Here is a 19156-nt window from a genome sequence, read left to right as displayed (position 1 = left end):
GAAAAACAAATCGCAATACATATCGTATTATGAGGTCCCTGGCAATTCCCAGGCTACTAGTAGCTATGGAAACAACACGCAAAGTCACAGCACAGAGCTGACATGAGTTGGCAGGCGAGCGGGCAAGAGGACACATTATTAATGGGTGGCAACAACAAGCCTGGATGGATGGAAACCCCACAGGTCAGGGAGGTTGTGGATCTGTCTTGTTGAACTGCACATAGAGACAGTCTGGAATGTTCCATTTAGGCTAAGCAATGTGGGGGGAACAAGAAGTGGATGGAACAAGAGGCCTGAAGTTAGGTCTCGAACTTCTCAACTAAATTGGACTTTTGCTGTGGTTTCCTTGCAAGCCTTCCTGCCTAGCTTTCCTCGGCTCATTTTTCCTAAACTTTTAGGTGGAAACAAGTTTATAAAAATGTTTCTGTCTGTTACTTTTAGCTAGCCCCTGAAACGTGTGTCAGTCTTGGGCCACCTGGTCTCAGTAGTGTGTATGCCTGTCCAGTGTCCACTCACGCTTAAGTCACATGTGGGTGTCCATTTTATGATTCACATCCCTGTGCTTTTTCCTTGTGCTCAGCCAGTAATTTACTGGATATCCTGTCAATTGTTATTGAGAACCTGTCAACTCCCTGAAGAACACACAGTGGAACACACAAAAGCACACTCTACGGAATGATTTAAAACGGTATTATATAGCCTCCTCCAATTATAGTCAAGAGATGCTGTCAGCACCCGACTGAGTTCACATTTCCCACTCCTTTCTTCATGCAACTGCCACAAGTGACATGCAGTTGAAAAGCCCATCACACACGCATACACACAAGGGTGGGAAAGGGGCCATAGGGTCAAGTTCATTGCATAAACCACTTCTGCAGTCAGACCACCAGAAGGGATAGTAAACACAAAGCTATATGACCTCTATACAGTGTGTGTGTTCTATTTTGTACACTTCCTTTGGTATAGAAAGGACAAGCTGTAAAGTATATTTGTGTTGACAGAAAACAGAGTCAAGCATCTAAAGGTTCTGGGTTGACTGAGGGCCTTGGCCCCCAAGGAGGATTCTACTACAGGTTACTTCAGGGCCTTTGCCTCCCACCAAGGTTTTAGTGTCCTTATTGGAAGAAATGACAAGGAAGTTTAACTAGGCATCAGTGTGACTCAACTATTCCAAGTTTGGTTACAAAGTAAGCTAAAACAAGTTCAACATAGTAGCCACAGTTCAGTTCATTGGCTGTGAGGTGTTGACTATTTGTTTCAAAAAATAATATTGCCTGTGTCAGTTATATAATTCACTGTTACATTTATCAACATGAAACATAATGTTATGTGTTGCATTGGCAACTATTCTGTAATTGCTATCAGTAAATGTAGTTATACTTGCGGGCAATTAATTGCAGCAGGCTTTTAGCCTTTGCACATAAATTAATTCACTCCGCATTAACATGCCTGTCTGTCTGTCTGTGTCTGTGTGCATGCCGGAGCGCTAATGGATGTTGCCCAGCCCCACTGATTATAACAATGTTACCAAGTACTTCTTTATTGATGCAATGAGAAAACCTAGTGGCTGAACGACACACTGATATATTAGATGTATTCTTGACGTAAAATCAGCTATTTCTGCCACTATACAAGCTTGCCATCAGTGACAATGAATGAGCAACATGTTGAAAGGCCACTCAAAATGGTTGTGTGTAGAAAAGCATTACGCCGCCCACACATGTTCAGCTCTGTGATTTTGTGGCTCATTTTGTCATTACCCATGTCAACACACCTTTCGCTCTTTGCCAATAATAATTGTAGGTCCTATCCGCCAAATAACTGTATGTTCCGTTGCCATTGCATAACTGCAACAACCTATTTTTAATATAATATTTTTCTCGCTGTTTCCGCCTCTGGAACATATAGTTATTGCGTTGTTTAACTACCTGAAGTTTCTTAAGAGGATGAAATAACTACTAATTACTTGTGCTCTCCCTACCCCACACACACACGCACTACTCCAACCCCAAACAGAGTCGCATTTCATTACAATAATCAATTATTTAAAAGGCCCCCTTTCATCTGGGCCCAAGCATCACAGATGTCACCAACGTCAATTGCCATTAACCCCCCTCCCTACTTCCATCACGGTCAATTTCAGTAGAGGCATTCATTTTTAAAGCGGCTCTGTCATCCGGATTATAAAATAACAAGTCTCAATGCTGGTGGTAACATTGTTGAGCAGGTCCAAAAACTGGGTTGGTTTCAGGCTATGTAGCATTTTAGTTATTAAAACTAAGAACCATGTTTTAATGTGTGCAACCAAAGGGGACAAATTGTGGAACTAACTATTATGCACTATTTTCGCGTCTTGGGAACAATCTCAATGCACAACAGTGCATGTCATTTGGGTAAATTCTTTGACGTTAGCTGGCATGGGACTTTATAAAACTGCTTCTTTTGGCGTCTCGATGCCACAATATAACAGCAAGATCAGACTTGTAACGCAAGCAGTTGGTTTGACTCAAAGAAACACAAAGTGCGCAGCGAGTGTAGCCTATTCATCAAAAAATGTAAACAATGAAACAATCCAGATTATGACATAGTCCCGCTGTCTCGCCGAAGATCAACTCAGGCCAGGGCCCACTCCTTTCTTCTTGTTCCTTACCTTTGTATCTCTCCAGAACATCTTCGTACGCCTGTGCGAATTCCTTTTCCTGGGAATGGTTGGTCGGCAGTAAACCCGGGATGAAGCCGGCCATGGTGCCTCTGTTACCGGTGGCCAGCAGCCTAATGGCCCACTCCAGCAGTAATCCAGGACGGTGGATCCGGGTCCTCTCCTCGCCAACACAGCTGTCAAATCCGTTTTGCCTTGAAAGCCACGGTGGATGTGCTGCTCCTCTCCGGTGTTTGCTTATGAATGTTGCGATTCGCGAGGCCAATTCATTGGTTGAAGCAAAAGTGAAGCGGCTCACTTGACAAGTCTAGTCATCCATAGTTTGCATGCAATATGTGTGAAAAAATAGCCAACAGAAAGCTCCAACCTTGGTTTTATCCTATATAAAATAAATGTCTGTCTATGTGAATGTTATATTCTACCGATATTTAATTGAATATATCGACCCATTATTGTCCAATGTGTCCGCCAAGCCGCAGGAGCATCGTTCGCCGTGTTCTTTGAACTCAACCCCTTCAGCTACCTTCCTACCCGGCGAATGTTTTTTATGTGTGTGCGTGAGCGCGCCCCTGAAGCGTGTCTGCGTAAAGGCAAGTGGGGGTCGTAGTGGGCTGGCTCATTCCGAAATCAGAAGAGAGGCTCCACTGAAATAGTATCTGGACGCCGGTTCGTATATCCCCTTTTGTCGATGTCTTTATTCAATGAAACCGATTTAGCTCCTCTGCATGCTTCTTCCCAGCGCAATGGCCGCTTCTATAAAGTCACGGTTTGTATGCTGCGACTCTCCGCCTGCCTCTCTTCCTCCCTCTCTCTCCTCTCGCGCTCAGGTTTCTCTATTCTTCCTGCAGTGGCTGTCATCCATCCCTCTCTACCGGCCACGCCAGAAACCTACACCAGAGGAAATGTATCGCTGTAGGTCAATAGATGGCTGCCGTGGCACACATGTGCGTAAAGTAGGGTTGGAGCGCCCCTCGGTGGTATCCCGACCGGTGTAACGGCACCTCCTTTTACTTAAAAAGATGGCGTGTCCAGTAATCAGCTTTTAGGATAGTTGCTTTTGTCTTGGACTGAACCAATGCTGAGCCTGCCATCTAACGGCAATGGAATTTAATGCCATGCCAGTTGAGACCAGAAAAGGTCCACAGTTCCAACAACAATCCACACCCATCACAACCTTTCTTGCATGGAGACTAAAATCAAGATCGTAATTTAGGGCACTCCTATCCAATAAGTGCACACAATAAGGGGGCTGGCTGCACAGCTACCACCGCACATTATGTGTCAGGGTGCCACACCAGGACACACAGGTGAAGCCAATCATTCAATAAATACACAGAAACATCAATAGATATCAATGGGCTGGATCCATTGTCTCATATAATCTCAGGGTGATAAAGATCCATAACATCCCATAGGCCTAATCCTAGAAGTGGCTCATCTATAGCCTAGTATAATCAATGAAGGTAAGGGGATTTAGACAGGTGAGACTGATGTGTTGTGTCCGACATCCATAAGATGGGAGGCTGTGTGTAGTAGGCCTATGGGTGGGGCAGGAGACGTCTGTGTGTATGGGGGATCTCAGAAGTCCAGACAAACATGTCAGTAGAGGGATACCTGCCACAGAGCTTTCTCCAAGCCCTACCCTGACCAATACTGTACTGTCACAGTGCATCCTAGTCTGACCTGACATCAACCGGACATCATCTCTCCATAGCCATGAGCTGTTATGCATCATCAGCATTTCCTCAGTACTGTGAATAATATAGACATGACTAGTAGAATAAGATCAACTTTATAATCCATCCGCAACTGATTGGTTCAGTCTGAATATTATGGAATACAAGAACATTACAAAATCAATAGGGATAAGAAAAGATTAGAAATACTTATTTTTGTCCCCAACAGGTAGGAAGTGAGGCAAAGAGGGAGTGAGAAACGGAGAGAAATAAAGAGATGCTGAGTTCAGGCTAAATTATTCAGAGCAACTCCATGGAGATATTTTCTTTCTCTCATTCTTTTTTCTCAGACGTCTGTCAGTTTCTTTCTGTCACCCCCCACTTCTTCTCTCTTTACAAACACACACACATCCAATTATCCACAGTCATGAATGCTTTGCATGAATACAAACATACAAACTCACACAATGTAGCCCTTCAGCCATCCAACCTGGCAAGCAAACAGACACCACACACTGAGTCCAGTCGCACTGACTGAGTCTAGAGTTTCGGAAATGAAAGAAAAGCAGGACAGCGGATATTGTTGTTGACCGTCCATTGGCTCCCGCAGCAGTGCACACACACACACACAAACACACACACACACACACACACACACACACACACACACATAGACACACACACGTACTGTAAACACACACACACACAGATCACCACCAAAACAGACATATGATAGAGTAATATAGACAAAAAGAGTTGAGGAAGAGGTAATAGTGATGGGAATGAACTCAAGGAGGGTGACTCGGATGACATCCAGTTCACGTTATATCCGTAGATCCACTGACTGCTTGACCTCTGTTATCATTTTAAGGATGCAGTGTTTCTTCTTGTTGTATGCAGGCTATACATTGATAGCTCCTGTACTTTGGAATACAGACACATAGCATAATCCTTTACAGGATATCTTTCCAGATGAACTTGGATTCACCCCAAATGGTTTGACATACAGTACTGTCTAATAAGATTCCCTCCATAAACAGTACTATCTTTACCATCATCAGATAATAAAAATAGCTGATACAGTCAAGACATAGGATATCCCACCAATCACATATATAGTGCCTTCAGAAAGTATTCACACCCCTTGACTTTTTCCACATTTTGTTGTGTTACATCATGGTTTAAATTGAGATTTTGTGTCACTGATCTACACACAATACCCCATGATGTCAAAGTGGAACTATGTTTTTAGAAATTTTTAGAAATTAATTACAAATGAAAAGCTGCAATGTCATGAGTCAATACGTATTCAACCCTTTTGTTATGGCAAGCCTAAATAAGTTCCGGAGTAAACATGTGCTTAACAAGTCACATAGTAAGTTGCATAGACTCACTCTGTGTGCAATAATAGTGTGTAACTTGATTTTTAAATGACTACCCCATCTCTGTACCCCACACATACAATTATCTGTAAGGTCCCTCAGTCGAGCAGTGAATTTCAAGCACAGATTCAACCACAAAGACCAGGGAGGTTTTCCAATGTTTCGCAAAAAAGGGCACCTATCAGTAGATGGGTAAAAAAAAAGCAGACATTGAAAATCTCTTTGAACATGGTGCAGTTATTAACTACACTTTGGCTGGTGTATCAATACACACAGTCACTACAAAGATACAGGCCTCCTTCCTAACTCAGTTGCTGAGAGGAAGGAAACCGCTCAGGGATTTCAACATGAGGCCAATGGTGACTTTAAAACAGTTACAGAGTTGAATGGCTCAGTTGGTAGAGCATGGCGCTTGCAACGCCAGGGTTGTGTGTTTGATTCCCACGGGGGGCCAGAATGGAGAAGAAAAAATAAATAATTATGCACTCACTACTGTAAGTCGCTCTGGATAAGAGCGTCTGCTAAGTGACGTAAATGTCAATATGAGAAAACTGAGGATGGATCAACAACAATGTAGTTACTCCACAATACTAACATAAATTACAGAGTGAAAAGAAGGAAGCCTGTACAGAATACAAATATTCCAAAACATGCATCCTGTTTGCAATAAGGCACTAAAGTAATACTGCAAAAAATTTGGCAAATAAATTAACTTTTTTTCCTAAATACAAAGTGTTATGTTTGGGGCAAATCCAACACAACATATCACTGAGTACCACTCTTCATATTTTCATGTATGGTGGTGGCTGCATCATGTTATGGCTATGCTTGTAATCAGCAAGGACTAGGGTGTTTTTTAGGATAAAAATAAACTGAATAGAGCTAACCACAGGCAAAAACCTAGAGGAAAACTTGGTTCAGTTTGCTTTCCATCAGACACTGGGAGACAAATTCACCTTTCAGTAGGGACATTTCTTTAAAACACAAGGCCAAATATACACTGGAGTTGCTTACCAAGACGTTATTGAAAGTTCCTGAGTGGCCTAGTTATATATTGGACTTGAAAATCTATGGCAAGACTTGAAAATGGCTGTCTAGCAATGATCAACAACGAACTTGACATAATTTTGGAATAATTTGTTTAAGAATAATGGGAGAAAAAAAAACCCCAGGTGATTCAGAATAACCAACTCATCAGCAAGCTTTGATTATTTGAATCAGCTGTGCACCCAGGGGGGGCCCCAGGACCGAGTTTGGGAAACCCTGCCTCAAGGCAAGTCTGCCAGGATCTTTAGAGAGGGACCAAAACATTATTTCCCCATTATAACCCCACCTGGTGGTCATAAGTGCCAACTACAACTTTCTATCTGACCCTGCGTGATAAAAGAAGCACTAATTAAACATGATGAAATGTGCTCGAGTCATCTTTGTTTTATCACACTGAGTCCAGCTGCAGAGAGTGAATGTGGCGTATGAGACATGCACACACACACACACACACACACACCACACACACACAGACATTCACACACAAACACACACTATGAGGCATGTTGCCTCACTACAGCAACCCAGTTTCAAAATCTTAGCCTATTGCATTTTTTTACGCACTGATTTAGCCCGCTAAGTGGCTAATTTGTCGCTAATGTTCCAAAGCACCTATTAGGGCAGAAGATTGAATCAGGTCTATTGCGAATACATATGGCCCCTTGGCTTGGGTTCTCAGGGTGTTCTGAGGTTGTGTGTATGGGGCCTCTGTTGACCTGTGTTTTAACTAGCCGACATAATTGACTTATAGCGAGGCATTCCGACTCCCTTTTCCCAGTTCAAATTGCTCAGATCCACCCGCCCTCTCTTTCTCTATGTTTGCCTTCCACATATACTCTCTTGACCCTGTCTCTTTTTACATGTCTTCCTCCCATCCTCCCCCTGTTTGAACCTTGCCCCCTTTCTCTGTCTGCCCTCCTTCCATCTTCCTCTCTGTCCATTCTCTCTTTTTTCTTTTAAATGTGGATTCCTCTTTGGGTTCAGTACATCCCTCACTCTACCTTTCTCTGTGTCCTCCACAAACGCTCTTTCTTTTCTCCAACTTAAATTCAAATTCAAATGCTCACTCTCTCTGTTTCACTATTTGTTTTGGCTCCTTTATCTCGCTTTTCCAGTGTCTTTCCTGCTCCCTTCATAGCCATGGAAACCGGGAGACCGGGAGAGTGTGCATGCAGGTCGACATGGCAACAGGGGAATGGGGCCGAGCCAGGCTAGGAGCTGTCCTTTGCGATGCCTGGTGAAAAATGTTTGAGCAAGAGCTCAGGCAGGCAGTCGCCTAGACGCCTCAGTTCCATGCAGGCACCTTATGTCTGGGGCCTGAGTACATACTGTATGTACATACATTTCCCCCACCGCATTCACTCTGCCTCCACACACTCATTACACATGCACGTTTACACATAGGCTATACAAATCAGCAAATATCTAAATCCCTCAAGGGAAGAAAATAATTCATAACTCGATAAATAATCCACAATAGCAGGACATCTTTTTTTGAACTGTTTTGAAAAGTAGACAAATGTAGCCTATGTTCTATGTACCATGCAGATGTGCCTCAGCTGCTTCCAATTTCCACATGCCAATCTGTCACAAAACCTAATTTGTTCAAATTAATTACATTTAATCCAAATATATTCTAATTATAAAATGGCCAGACATGCTAATATAAACAGTCACAATTGCATTTAGACTAGTTTATATTGATTCTCACTTCATTCTCATCCTTCATCATCAATTGCATCCACAATGAAAACCAATATGAAATATAACAGTGCCTTGTCCCCTTGAATAAAGATGATATTCTGAACGCCACCACACAACAACTTTGCCTCAACGTTTGAGCCAAGACGTCAGTCAAAGGTCCTGCTGCCAATAGCGTGTTCCACTGTCAACGCTGAGCCAAAAACTCTCTCTCATAATCAAATTACAACAGTAAGACAGACACAGCCTTTTCTCTGCCCACTCATTCACACACACACACTCTCGCACGCATGCACACACACACTCACACATACACACTCAGCCCAAACCCTGGCAGGCTGGCACCACAACACATCAGGACAGCTGTGAATTCTTAAAACCAGGAGACGGTCAAATGACGGTCAAATGACCAGCATGGTGAAAACCTCAAAAACATGGTTTCAAATGAGAAACAAAAAGAAGACGCATGTCACCTGAAACGCATGTCACAACCGCTTCAAGTAAACAGGCAACCAAAAAAAGACCTGTTTGTAGCTTTAGCATGACAGTTTGGTTTTTCTCACACTCCTTTCTTCCTCCTTTCTCTTGACCTCTGACCATTAATTTGTTGAATGCCTCCTCTCTCCTTCACACTGGTTAGTATATACATAAGTGCAAACTGTTTAAGTATTAAACCTGTGTTTAAAACTTAACAGTGTTGAAACACTTTAAGTCTTCAAATGTTTTGTTTAAGTGGATTGCAGTTCACCAGTCCCAATTTAAATCTATTATTTTCGATGACTCAGTCTGGATACCTGCTCGTTCTCTGCTTTTGAGCATGATCCATCTCTTTTAGTGCACGACAACCCCACTGGGCACACACTGGTTGAATCAACGTTGCTTCCACGTCATTTCAATTAAATAGACGTTGAATTTAAGTCTGTGCCCAGTGGGACACTGATTGTGTTTGTAAAGAGTAATGAAATTAACAGAAATAGCAGGCGAAGAGCAGTTTGCATGCCTGAAGAAACAAACCATACATAACCATTCCTTTTTCACTGTATCTCAGTCACTCCTTCCATCACAAACACTTTACTCCCTTATACAACCCAAGCTGGAACAATGACAGGTTCATTGATGATTTTTTTTTTGAAATCCTCAAGCCTGACAGATTATTTTCTCTGATATCTTTGTAGCGGTATTAGAACCCTTTAGTAAAAGTACAGTACACTCTGTTTAAAAATATATATGCCTAGTTGCTGCCAATTGGAGCGCTGCTATGATATATGGTTTTTTGCACTCCCAACCCACATCCACATTCATAAGGGTATAGTGGGATGGAGAGATATAGCCACATCCTCGCCACTCCCTCCCATACAGCACAATCATTACAAAGATAGTTAGTTTTTGAATTAGATTAGACTTGACAATATTCCAATGTGTAATAAAATGCTTGACGTTGTAATGAAAACCATTGCCACACATTTGCCTTCTGTCTTCACCCACTGAAGGGGGACCATTATCAGTTCCCATCGCTGCAGGTATAACCTGCAGGTATACCCTCTGCAGGTGAGTGTTGTAGAAGTATATATTTCCCAAACGTCTTACCTGCAACACGCACCACTGCCCTCTCCGCCGGGTCCAGCACCGAGTCGTGGGTCTTCCTCTTCCTCCTCTCTCCTCTCTCATGTCTGGACGGTCGGTTCCAGGGTAGGGTGTCCCCAGGGGGGCCTTGGGGTCCGGACGGGCAGGGGGACAGGGAGCCCCCCGAGCGCTCGCTACGCAAAGACCGCTCGCTCCTCTCGCTAATGCAGGAGCGCTCGCTCAGTGTCTCCTCGTCCGAGGACTCCATCACGCCGGACGGCTGGAAGAAGAGAGGGACTGGAGTAAAACAGGAGGAGAAGAGATAGGGAAGAGAGTGGGGGAGGGGGAGAAATACAGTCAGGGCAAAAGGGGGAAGAAAGAAAGGAGGAAAGAGGAGAGATAGGAAGTATGAGAGATAGGCAATGCTGTATAATTCATCATCCACAGTGTAATCTGGCATAGCTCACGAATAATGCAAGGCTTGTTGTAATGTCACGCCCTGACCTTGGAGATCCCTTTTATTCTCTAGTTGGTTAGGTCAGGGTGTGATTTGGGTGTCCATTCTAGGCTTTCTATTTATTTGTTGGCCGGGTGTGGTTCCCAATCAGAGGCAGCTGTCGATCGTTGTCTCTGATTGGGGATCATACTTAGGCAGCCTTTTTCCCACCTTAGTTTGTGGGATCTTGTTTCTGGTTAGTAGCTGTGTAGCCTGCAGAACTTTACGTTCGTTTGTATTTTGTTGTTTTGTCGGTGTTCATTTAAATACATTTATATGTTCGCCTACCACGCTGCACCTTGGTCCGAGCCATCTATCAACGAGCGTGACAGAAGATCCCACCACAAACGGACCAAGCAGCGTGGCTAGGAGGAGCAGACATCCTGGACACAGGTGGGGAAGACATTCTGGACATGGGAGGAGATATTGGCCGGAAAGGGACCCTGGGCGAAGGAGGAGACCCAGGCAGGAAGGGATCGCCTTCCATGGGAGCAGACGGAGGCAGCGAGAGAGGATCAACAGCAACTCCGAAGGTCACGACCACGACGGAAGCCTGAGAGGCAGCCCCAAATATTTTTTGGGGGAGGGCATACGGGGTGGTTGGCGGAGCCAGGTTTCAGACCAGAGTCAACTCCCCGCACTCGCGTTAAGGAGCGTGGGACCGTTCAGGCACCCTGTTATGCGGTGATACGCACTGTGTCTCCAGTGCGCATTCATGGCCCGGTGCGCTTGGTGCCCGCGCCCCGCACTTTCACTTGCCTAAAGTGAGCGTCCAGCCAGGACAGGTTGTGCCTGCTCCTCGCACCAAACCAGTGGTGCGTGTCTCCAGCCCGGTACGGCCCGTGCCTGCTCCTCGCACTATATTTAGGGTGCATGTTCCCAGCCCGGTACGGCCCGTGCCTGCTCCTCGCACCAGACCAGTGGTGTGTGTCCCCAGCCCGGTACGGCCTGTGCCTGCTCCTCGCACCAGACCAGTGGTGCGTGTCCCCAGCCCGGTACGACCCATGCTTGCTCCTCGCACCAAACCAGTGGTGCGTGTCCCCAGTCCGGTATGGCCCGTTCCAGCACCACGCACCCGACCTCCAGCGAGGGTCCTCTGCTCCACCCCGGTGCCAGAGCAGTCCGCTCCATCGGTGCCTAGTCCAGCTCCGGTCAGCTGCTCCAGTCCGGTGCCAGAGCAGTCCAGACAGGGCTTGCTGCATCGCGGGAGGACTGCCGAGCGGGAACCAGCCGTCAACCCCTCTCCAGGGTCGGGGCCTCCCACACCAGGGTCCAGACAGGGCTTGGTGCATCGCGGGAGGACTGCCGAGCAGGAACCAGCCGTCAACCCCTCTCCAGGGTCGGGGCCTCCCACACCAGGGTCCAGACAGGGCTTGGTGCATTGCGGGAGGACTGCCGGGCCGGAACCAGACGTTAACCCTCTCCAGGGTCGGGGCCTCCCACACCAGGGTCCAGACAGGGCTTGGTGCATCGCGGGAGTACTACCGAGCCGGGACCAGACGTCAACCCCTCTACAGGGTCGAGGGCTCCCACACCAGGGTCCAGACAGGGCTTGGTGCATCGTGGGAGGACTGAGAGGGGAAACATTGCGCCGGGGTTTAGACCGGACCGGGTGTGCAACAGGGAGGCAGGAAGGGAGAAGAGGTTAATACCTACGTCGCGCCCGAAGCCGGAGCCGCCACCAAGGCTAGATGCCCACCTGGACCCTCCCCTAATGAGTCAGGTTGTTGCGGCCGGAGTCCGCACCTTTGGGGGGTGCTGTCACGCCCTGACCTTGGAGATCCCTTTTATTCTCTAGTTGGTTAGGTCAGGGTGTGATTTGGGTGTCCATTCTAGGCTTTCTATTTCTTTGTTGGCCGGGTGTGGTTCCCAATCAGAGGCAGCTGTCGATCGTTGTCTCTGATTGGGGATAATAATAATAATAATAATATGCCATTTAGCAGACGCTTTTATCCAAAGCGACTTACAGTCATGCGTGCATACATTTTTGTGTATGGGTGGTCCCGGGGATCGAACCCACTACCTTGGCGTTACAAGCGCCGTGCTCTACCAGCTGAGCTACAGAGGACCACTTAGGCAGCCTTTTTCCCACCTTAGTTTGTGGGATCTTGTTTCTGGTTAGTAGCTGTGTAGCCTGCAGAACTTTACGTTCATTTGTATTTTGTTGTTTTGTCGGTGTTCATTTAAATAAATGAATATGTTCGCCTACCACGCTGCACCTTGGTCCGAGCCGTCTATCAACGAGCGTGACATGTAATTAGTTTAAGTCACCTTGGTTACAACACGATGTGGTAAATTAATGGTGATGACGATAGGGAGGATGGAGGAAGAATTAGGTTAACAGAACTGCCAGGTCTCAATGACACTTAATTAATTGAACGAGTTCAAAGTAATATGACAGCAGAAAACCATTACTCAACTTCAAGATGAAGATGATTGACATAGAGGCAAAGAGGATGGCTATCACAGCGTCACTGGAGCTGTTATGAAACTGCATCCCACTTCAATCAATAGTCAATTAAGGAGAAGGACAGGAAAAGGACGAAATCAGGTCAATCAAGCAACTTTCAAGCAACTATCAAGCAACTTTGGTGACAATCAAGACTTCAGAGCAGTATGACTTCCATTTCTCTACATTCATAATTGATGATTGACGGGTGGGTATTGGGGTCATGATGATGATGGGTCAACAGACACTGCTGCTGAGTCACTGAAGTAATGATGTGGAAAGACCCAAGGGACAGGTTGATCGAATACCCTCACTCCAGGTTCTATTAATACAGTCTGGGTCCTGGTCGATACTGGATTCTCTACTCGAGTCATTCAGAGAGAGGAGCTGAGGAGCACTGAGTTCTTCTGTGATCAGCTGCATGTGGATGGGACCCACGGGAGCATGGACTAGGGCTCTGTCCATCATATTGGGGATCAATACCACTCACCTCAGCACAGTGGTGTCTGCCGACTTTTAATGGGTTTTATTGTCTGAAGGCTGACCCTGGAACACCCCAGCCCATTCTATGCTAAATGACTGACACAATTTGATTCTGGTTTTGTTCAGCTATTTTTCAGACCAGTCCTTTGCAGTTTTACATCTCATGAGGGTCCTAGTTGACCACAAAACCACCATGGTTTTCAATTTTTATCTAAATAAGGAAAACTATTTTTAAAAGGAGTTTTGGCCTTCTATCCATAATCAGCCATTTGCAATTGACTGAAATCATACAAACTCCCTTACTACTACAGCTTTGGTTAGGTAGTGGAAATATTTCATTGATATGTGAGTAGTAAGTCAAACAAGCTAACTACTATTTCCATCTGTGGTAACTGTGGCGAATTTCCTTGTACTAGTCTAGCCCTGGGCAGAATGCCTACCCCACTTCCTCCAGCATGTCTCTGAGGTACCAGGAAGGGGTTAACCCTTCCCAGCATCCTCAGCGTGCCGTTGGATCACTCAGTTTCCCTGCTGCTGCCTGAGAGTGTTGGTTCTGAGGTGACCGGAGCCAGTGGTTTATAAATAGAGACAGAATGGGGGGTTCAAAGCCACGCTGTGTCATTATGCCTTCGTGTGGCGTCGCGTGAAAGGAAAAGACAGCTTTTGAAAGAAAAAGCTGAAAAGTCAGAAAAACAAATCATAATTCAATAATTTCCTTTCCAATACAGCCCCCTCCTTTCTCCCTCTCTCTGTCACATTCCTCTTCCCTCTCTCTCTCTCTCTTTCGCTCTCTGTCTCTGTCTCAGTCCTCTTCTCTCTCGCTCTCTCTCTCCCCCTGGCAACAGCTGTTGGAGTTGGACCGTGTAAGGATACAGAACAGTTGACTAGATTGATTTATAAGTTGTAACTAGGCCTCCGGATTTGCATGGCCATGGATACAGGGTGTTCCCATCCACCGCCGAGACTGAGTGATTCCAAAACAGCATTCCTTCATAGTCTATGGACCGATTTACAGATTAACAGCTGTTGAAGCCTCATTGATAGTTGAACAGACAGCAGGGTTACCTAGGCATAAAGGCATATAATCCACATGGTTTTGTGTACGTGCATGAATGATCTTAGAGACAGTTGAGCGATCCTCATAGATATAGGCCCCCAGCTATGAGTAACACTGTCACACTGACTAGACTCTCAACCCTGACTCACTGGTGATCCAGACACGCTCCGATACAGAGAGCCACTGTCAAAATTCACTGCCATTGAGGTGCTGCTGGAGTTGACTGTCTGAGGGAATGAACATGGGATGGAGAGAGAGAGGGAGAAAGGAGAGAGTGTGTGTACTCCATATGCAGGTTAGCGTTTTTCTTGTTCTGGAGGCAGCTCTGCAGAGTGGTCACGAGCTAGCACAGCCACAAAGTCATAAAATCTGATTTTAACCCTAACCTTAACCCAAATCTTAACCACACTGCTAACCCTAATGCCTAACCCTAACCTTAAATTAAGGTTAAATTATTTTATTTTTGTATGTTTACAATATAGCCCATTTTTACTTTGCAGCTGGCCTATCTAGGGGAAATCGCTCAGTTCTGCCTCCAGGACAAGTCTCATGGCAATAAACGTCAACCTGCACCGCGCATATGTGCGTGTGTGTGTGCGTGCGTGCGTGCGTGTGTGTATGAGTGAAACATCTATGATAATGAGACCATATGTCATCATCCGATCATCTCACCACAAGCAGTGATCAATATTTACAGAAAAGCAAACTACATTATCACTTTTACCAAGAGGATGCTCTCCTAAAAGATGCTGGGGTCAGGGATGGAAGCATGCATTGCTCTCATGGAAGTACTCAATTTATCCTCTGAGAAATCAGTTTTATCGGTTGTTCAAATAACCTTCAACCACAGCACTATATTGGTTGGTTTATCATACTGCACACACCGACTGTTATGTTGTGTAGCTACCGGTATAATGATGTTGTGGGACTATAATGATTATATCTCTCTGGTGTCCCAGCCTGTCATGACAAGACACACAGAGCATATCAAAGAGCTGTGGGACGAACGAGGCAATTCAGAGGCAAATGGCCAGATACGATCTAGTAGACAGACAGACAGACAGACAGACAGACAGACAGACAGACAGGCAGGCAGGCAGCTGGCAGGAAGACAGCAGGAAGGACAGCAGATACAGACAGACAGACAGACAGACGGACAGTACTGACATACACTGTCTGACATTGCTTCTTTTTTTTGTTTTTTTACTGCAAAGCCAACACAGAACAGTTGAAGGTGCCACCTCAGTGACATTTTATTTCATATAGTTTCATGATGGTGGTTCCCCGAGTCTTGAATATTTAATGTAATAAGGGGGTGTGTCCATGGGCACTGCAGCTGAAAAGGTCGTGAGAGTAGTAGCCATAATCTTTGGCAACGAGTGTGAAGTGTCACACTGGAATAGGAGAAAAATATGACTATGGTTTAAAATGGAATATTGATGACTACTTGATTGTTTATTTACTTCGGCTAGTGTGGGCTAGACAGACAAACTGACCGAGTGTTAGCTTATGATTTATGATCAACACAAGGCTGCTCACAACAGGGAAATACATATGACCATCTGGTGTGTGAATCAACGGGGGACCCCTGAATCTTGCTTTCACCCCTAGCACAGATTTGTGCTATTTTCCAGACAGCCTTTTGTGTGAGGAAGGCTGAACATAGACAACTTCGGTAAAAACAGACTATAAATGTAGAACGTTCATTGATGCCGCTCTAGGGATGTATTTCGATGAGTGCACGGTCCCCATGGTATTATCCCCTGTAATTAATGGACGATCAATGACATTATCGTAATCAGGGACACCTACTTCTATTCAGAAATCGAACATAAATTACAATAGCTTGAATAACCAGCATATGGCTATGGACTTAACGAAATTACAATAGACCATATGAATGTATGTTCTGTAGAAGAAGAGTTGATATCCGTTGTGAGGAAAAGAGTAGCAAGTGCTTTAATATGTAGCGGTAAGGGTATGCATTTGAGCATCGGTCCTATTTGGAAATGTCGTGGGGAGCGAAGGCAATGACCATACTGGAGCTCTTTGTCCACACTGCCTTCAAAACGGGCTAATAACATTTATCTGTTTGTGATGCCGGTGTTAACAAAATGCGTTTTGTGTCTTTCTCATTAGTAGAATAACATTGTTAGGCTATTGGACTTACACACCCTTCCAACCCCTTCTAATTTCTCATTTTCAAGCACAAAGCATCTAAACCAGGAGCAAGCATGGATAAAAATCGATTTTGATAGGCTATAATAAAACGATAGGCCTATGGGATACCTAATAATGTTGTTATCTAACCAAAATAATAACAATTCCCTATACATTTTTATGTATATCCTAATAGATTAATTAGACCAATAATTTTATGAATTACATAAAGATCAACTTATTACTATGCAATTAAGAACAGATATTGGACATCAGGCTATGGGAATAGATTTAGCACATCGGTAATAAAAATGCAACTGAAAACCAACCATAATACATGTATTATATCATATGTATTTCACAATCTCAGACGGCTGTCAATATGATTCAGATTACACATGCTTTGTTCCGCGACACCGAAACCTTACCAGAGAATAGCGGTCCCCAAGTCAGAGTATCCTATACGGTTAAAGAGACAGGGATGCTGTGGCTCGAGTCCCCCTCCTCACGACAACCTTCTCTCCTCTTTCGGACGCACGTTTAGATACAGACGGTCTGAACAGGGCTGCTACTCAGCCGTTTGTATGGTTTGTACCAAACCGGGACAAGGAAGAAATGAATACCACGACTGTGATTCGGTAATGGCTGTCTATTCCCCTCCTTCCTTCTCCCGTTCTTTCCTGTCTCTACAACCCCCCCTCGCTCCCTCCCTCACTCTCGCCAACTTTCTCTCTCCTTCTCTCTCCTGACCTCATATAAATGGTAGGCTATTTCACGGGTTTAACAATTAACCCATAGCTATTGGAGATGTTTATTGTCGCGAAAATGGAATTTCGGTGTGTTCCAACTTCTAACGTCATCTGGGGCTCAGCTGAACGATTCGTGCACGGGCAACTGTCACGACGCACGCAATTTTTGGGAAGAAAGGGGCGTTTACATTTGAGGATGCATAGCAAACACGAAATAGCTGTGTTTAGCTACAACTTTTGCAATAGGTTTTGCTGTCTTTGCATGTGATCATATTAATCCTTAATCCTTTGATCTATCATCCATGTTCTCCCATTTCTCCTGACCCCTCCTCCCCCCATCTCCAATATGGATTTATGTAACTAAATAAATACATATTTTCTGAGTTTTGTAGGTTAGTTTGTAGTTGCAGGACCTTCCCAGTCCTACAGGACAGGCCAGCTTGTCCGACCGGGAAAATAGCTTGTAAGAATGGTCCTCCCTCCATCCGCCGAGCGGTCAGAGAACGCAACGGAATGCTGTCCGACAGTTCAGGATTAACTAAACTCGCTGCTGATGTTTTAATCAAACAAAGGCTAAGTGAAATTCTGTGTGACTGGCCAAATGAAAAGCAGTGCAAGTTTGCAACCTAGACTGGAGACTTGCTTCAGAAGGTAGTATAACTTTGGTCTGTAAAAAGTAACAACATTAGACTGCTTAAATTTACTGATAGGCCTATAATAAAGTCTCCTTTAAAATCCCCTTTAAGTTAATCAAAATAAGGGAAGAACACATTTCTGTAATTGGCAATAAAACAGGTCAACTGCAAGGCAATAAAGCAGCACAATAGGCCTATAGTTTTGTAAAATAAAATGCAGTGCTAACTAGACAGGCCAAAATCCCCTAACCCAAAAACTTTATTAAAACCTTGTGATGACTAGCCTAGATCTAGCCCATTTGTTGCTTTTCACCTTGTCCCACGGCCTAGATATAATGTAACCGCCAGACTCTGACGTGATTCAGAACAGTAACACTTTGGTGGGAGTCAGGACATGAGGCAATCTTTTGGCACATATGAAAAATCCATCTCTGGTATCTCTTCATAAAACATTTTTTAAAAGATCCTTGTGATTAAGGCAGAGGCTAACATCACTCCATAATACTTAATTTTCCACTGTATATCAGCAAGTAATAAACCCTTTATTTTTTGTTGCCACTAAACACATGACGGACATCACTAACTTTTGTCAACCTTGTAACAGAAGTCTATCTACTTTAAATGTAATTTGACATGATTAGGTAGATGGGAGGTTTTGTAGTTATTACTTGGCTTTCGGCGCCACCTTGTGGTGACATGGAGAATCTCGTAATCTTATAAGGGCTAGTGAAACACTTGGTAATTGAATGAGAGTGTCAGAGGGCATCCATTCATATTTAGCTTTCATCAGGAGAAGCGGTCCCTTGGGAGCATTTCTCAACTAATCCATGGACTCTGTTATTTACCAGAATTAGGTCATAGGGTTTAGAGTTGAGTGCATTTCAGATTTCATTAACCCCCCCACTTCCAAAACAAGGCTGGTTTATGGAGAGTTGTTATATCAATAAGATATTTCTTATTATGTAATTTCTTTACACATGTACAAATATTTACACATGTACTCATGTTTATTTTTTTCAAGAAGATGAATTATTCACAAAGTATTTACACCCCTTGACTTTTTCCACATTTTGATGTGTTACAGCCTGAATTTTTAAAA

At 44.4% G+C, this 19156-nt stretch overlaps 1 protein-coding gene across 14 annotated transcripts in view; it reads right to left on the bottom strand.

Annotated features, from left to right (window-relative positions):
- Positions 1-17306, bottom strand: part of LOC121586404 (microtubule-actin cross-linking factor 1-like) — a 268894-nt gene extending 251588 nt beyond the window's left edge. For 13 of the 14 annotated variants that reach the window (XM_045226332.1, XM_045226336.1, XM_045226335.1 and 10 more), the window contains exons 1-2: positions 17102-17306; positions 10053-10325 (exon numbers count right to left, since the gene is read on the bottom strand). In XM_045226332.1, the coding sequence (XP_045082267.1) occupies positions 10053-10296 (244 nt within the window). In that variant the 5' untranslated portion in view covers positions 10297-10325; positions 17102-17306. Of the gene's footprint in view, positions 1-2650; positions 3375-10052; positions 10326-17101 lie in introns of those variants that run through there. The other variant, XM_045226337.1, reaches the window with a different exon arrangement.
- Between the last annotated feature and the right edge of the window lie 1850 nt (positions 17307-19156).

This window comes from Coregonus clupeaformis, chromosome 17 (assembly GCF_020615455.1).
Source record: "Coregonus clupeaformis isolate EN_2021a chromosome 17, ASM2061545v1, whole genome shotgun sequence".
In the NCBI taxonomy this organism is placed as follows: domain Eukaryota; kingdom Metazoa; phylum Chordata; class Actinopteri; order Salmoniformes; family Salmonidae; genus Coregonus; species Coregonus clupeaformis.
This window is presented reverse-complemented; position numbering and strand designations above follow the sequence as displayed.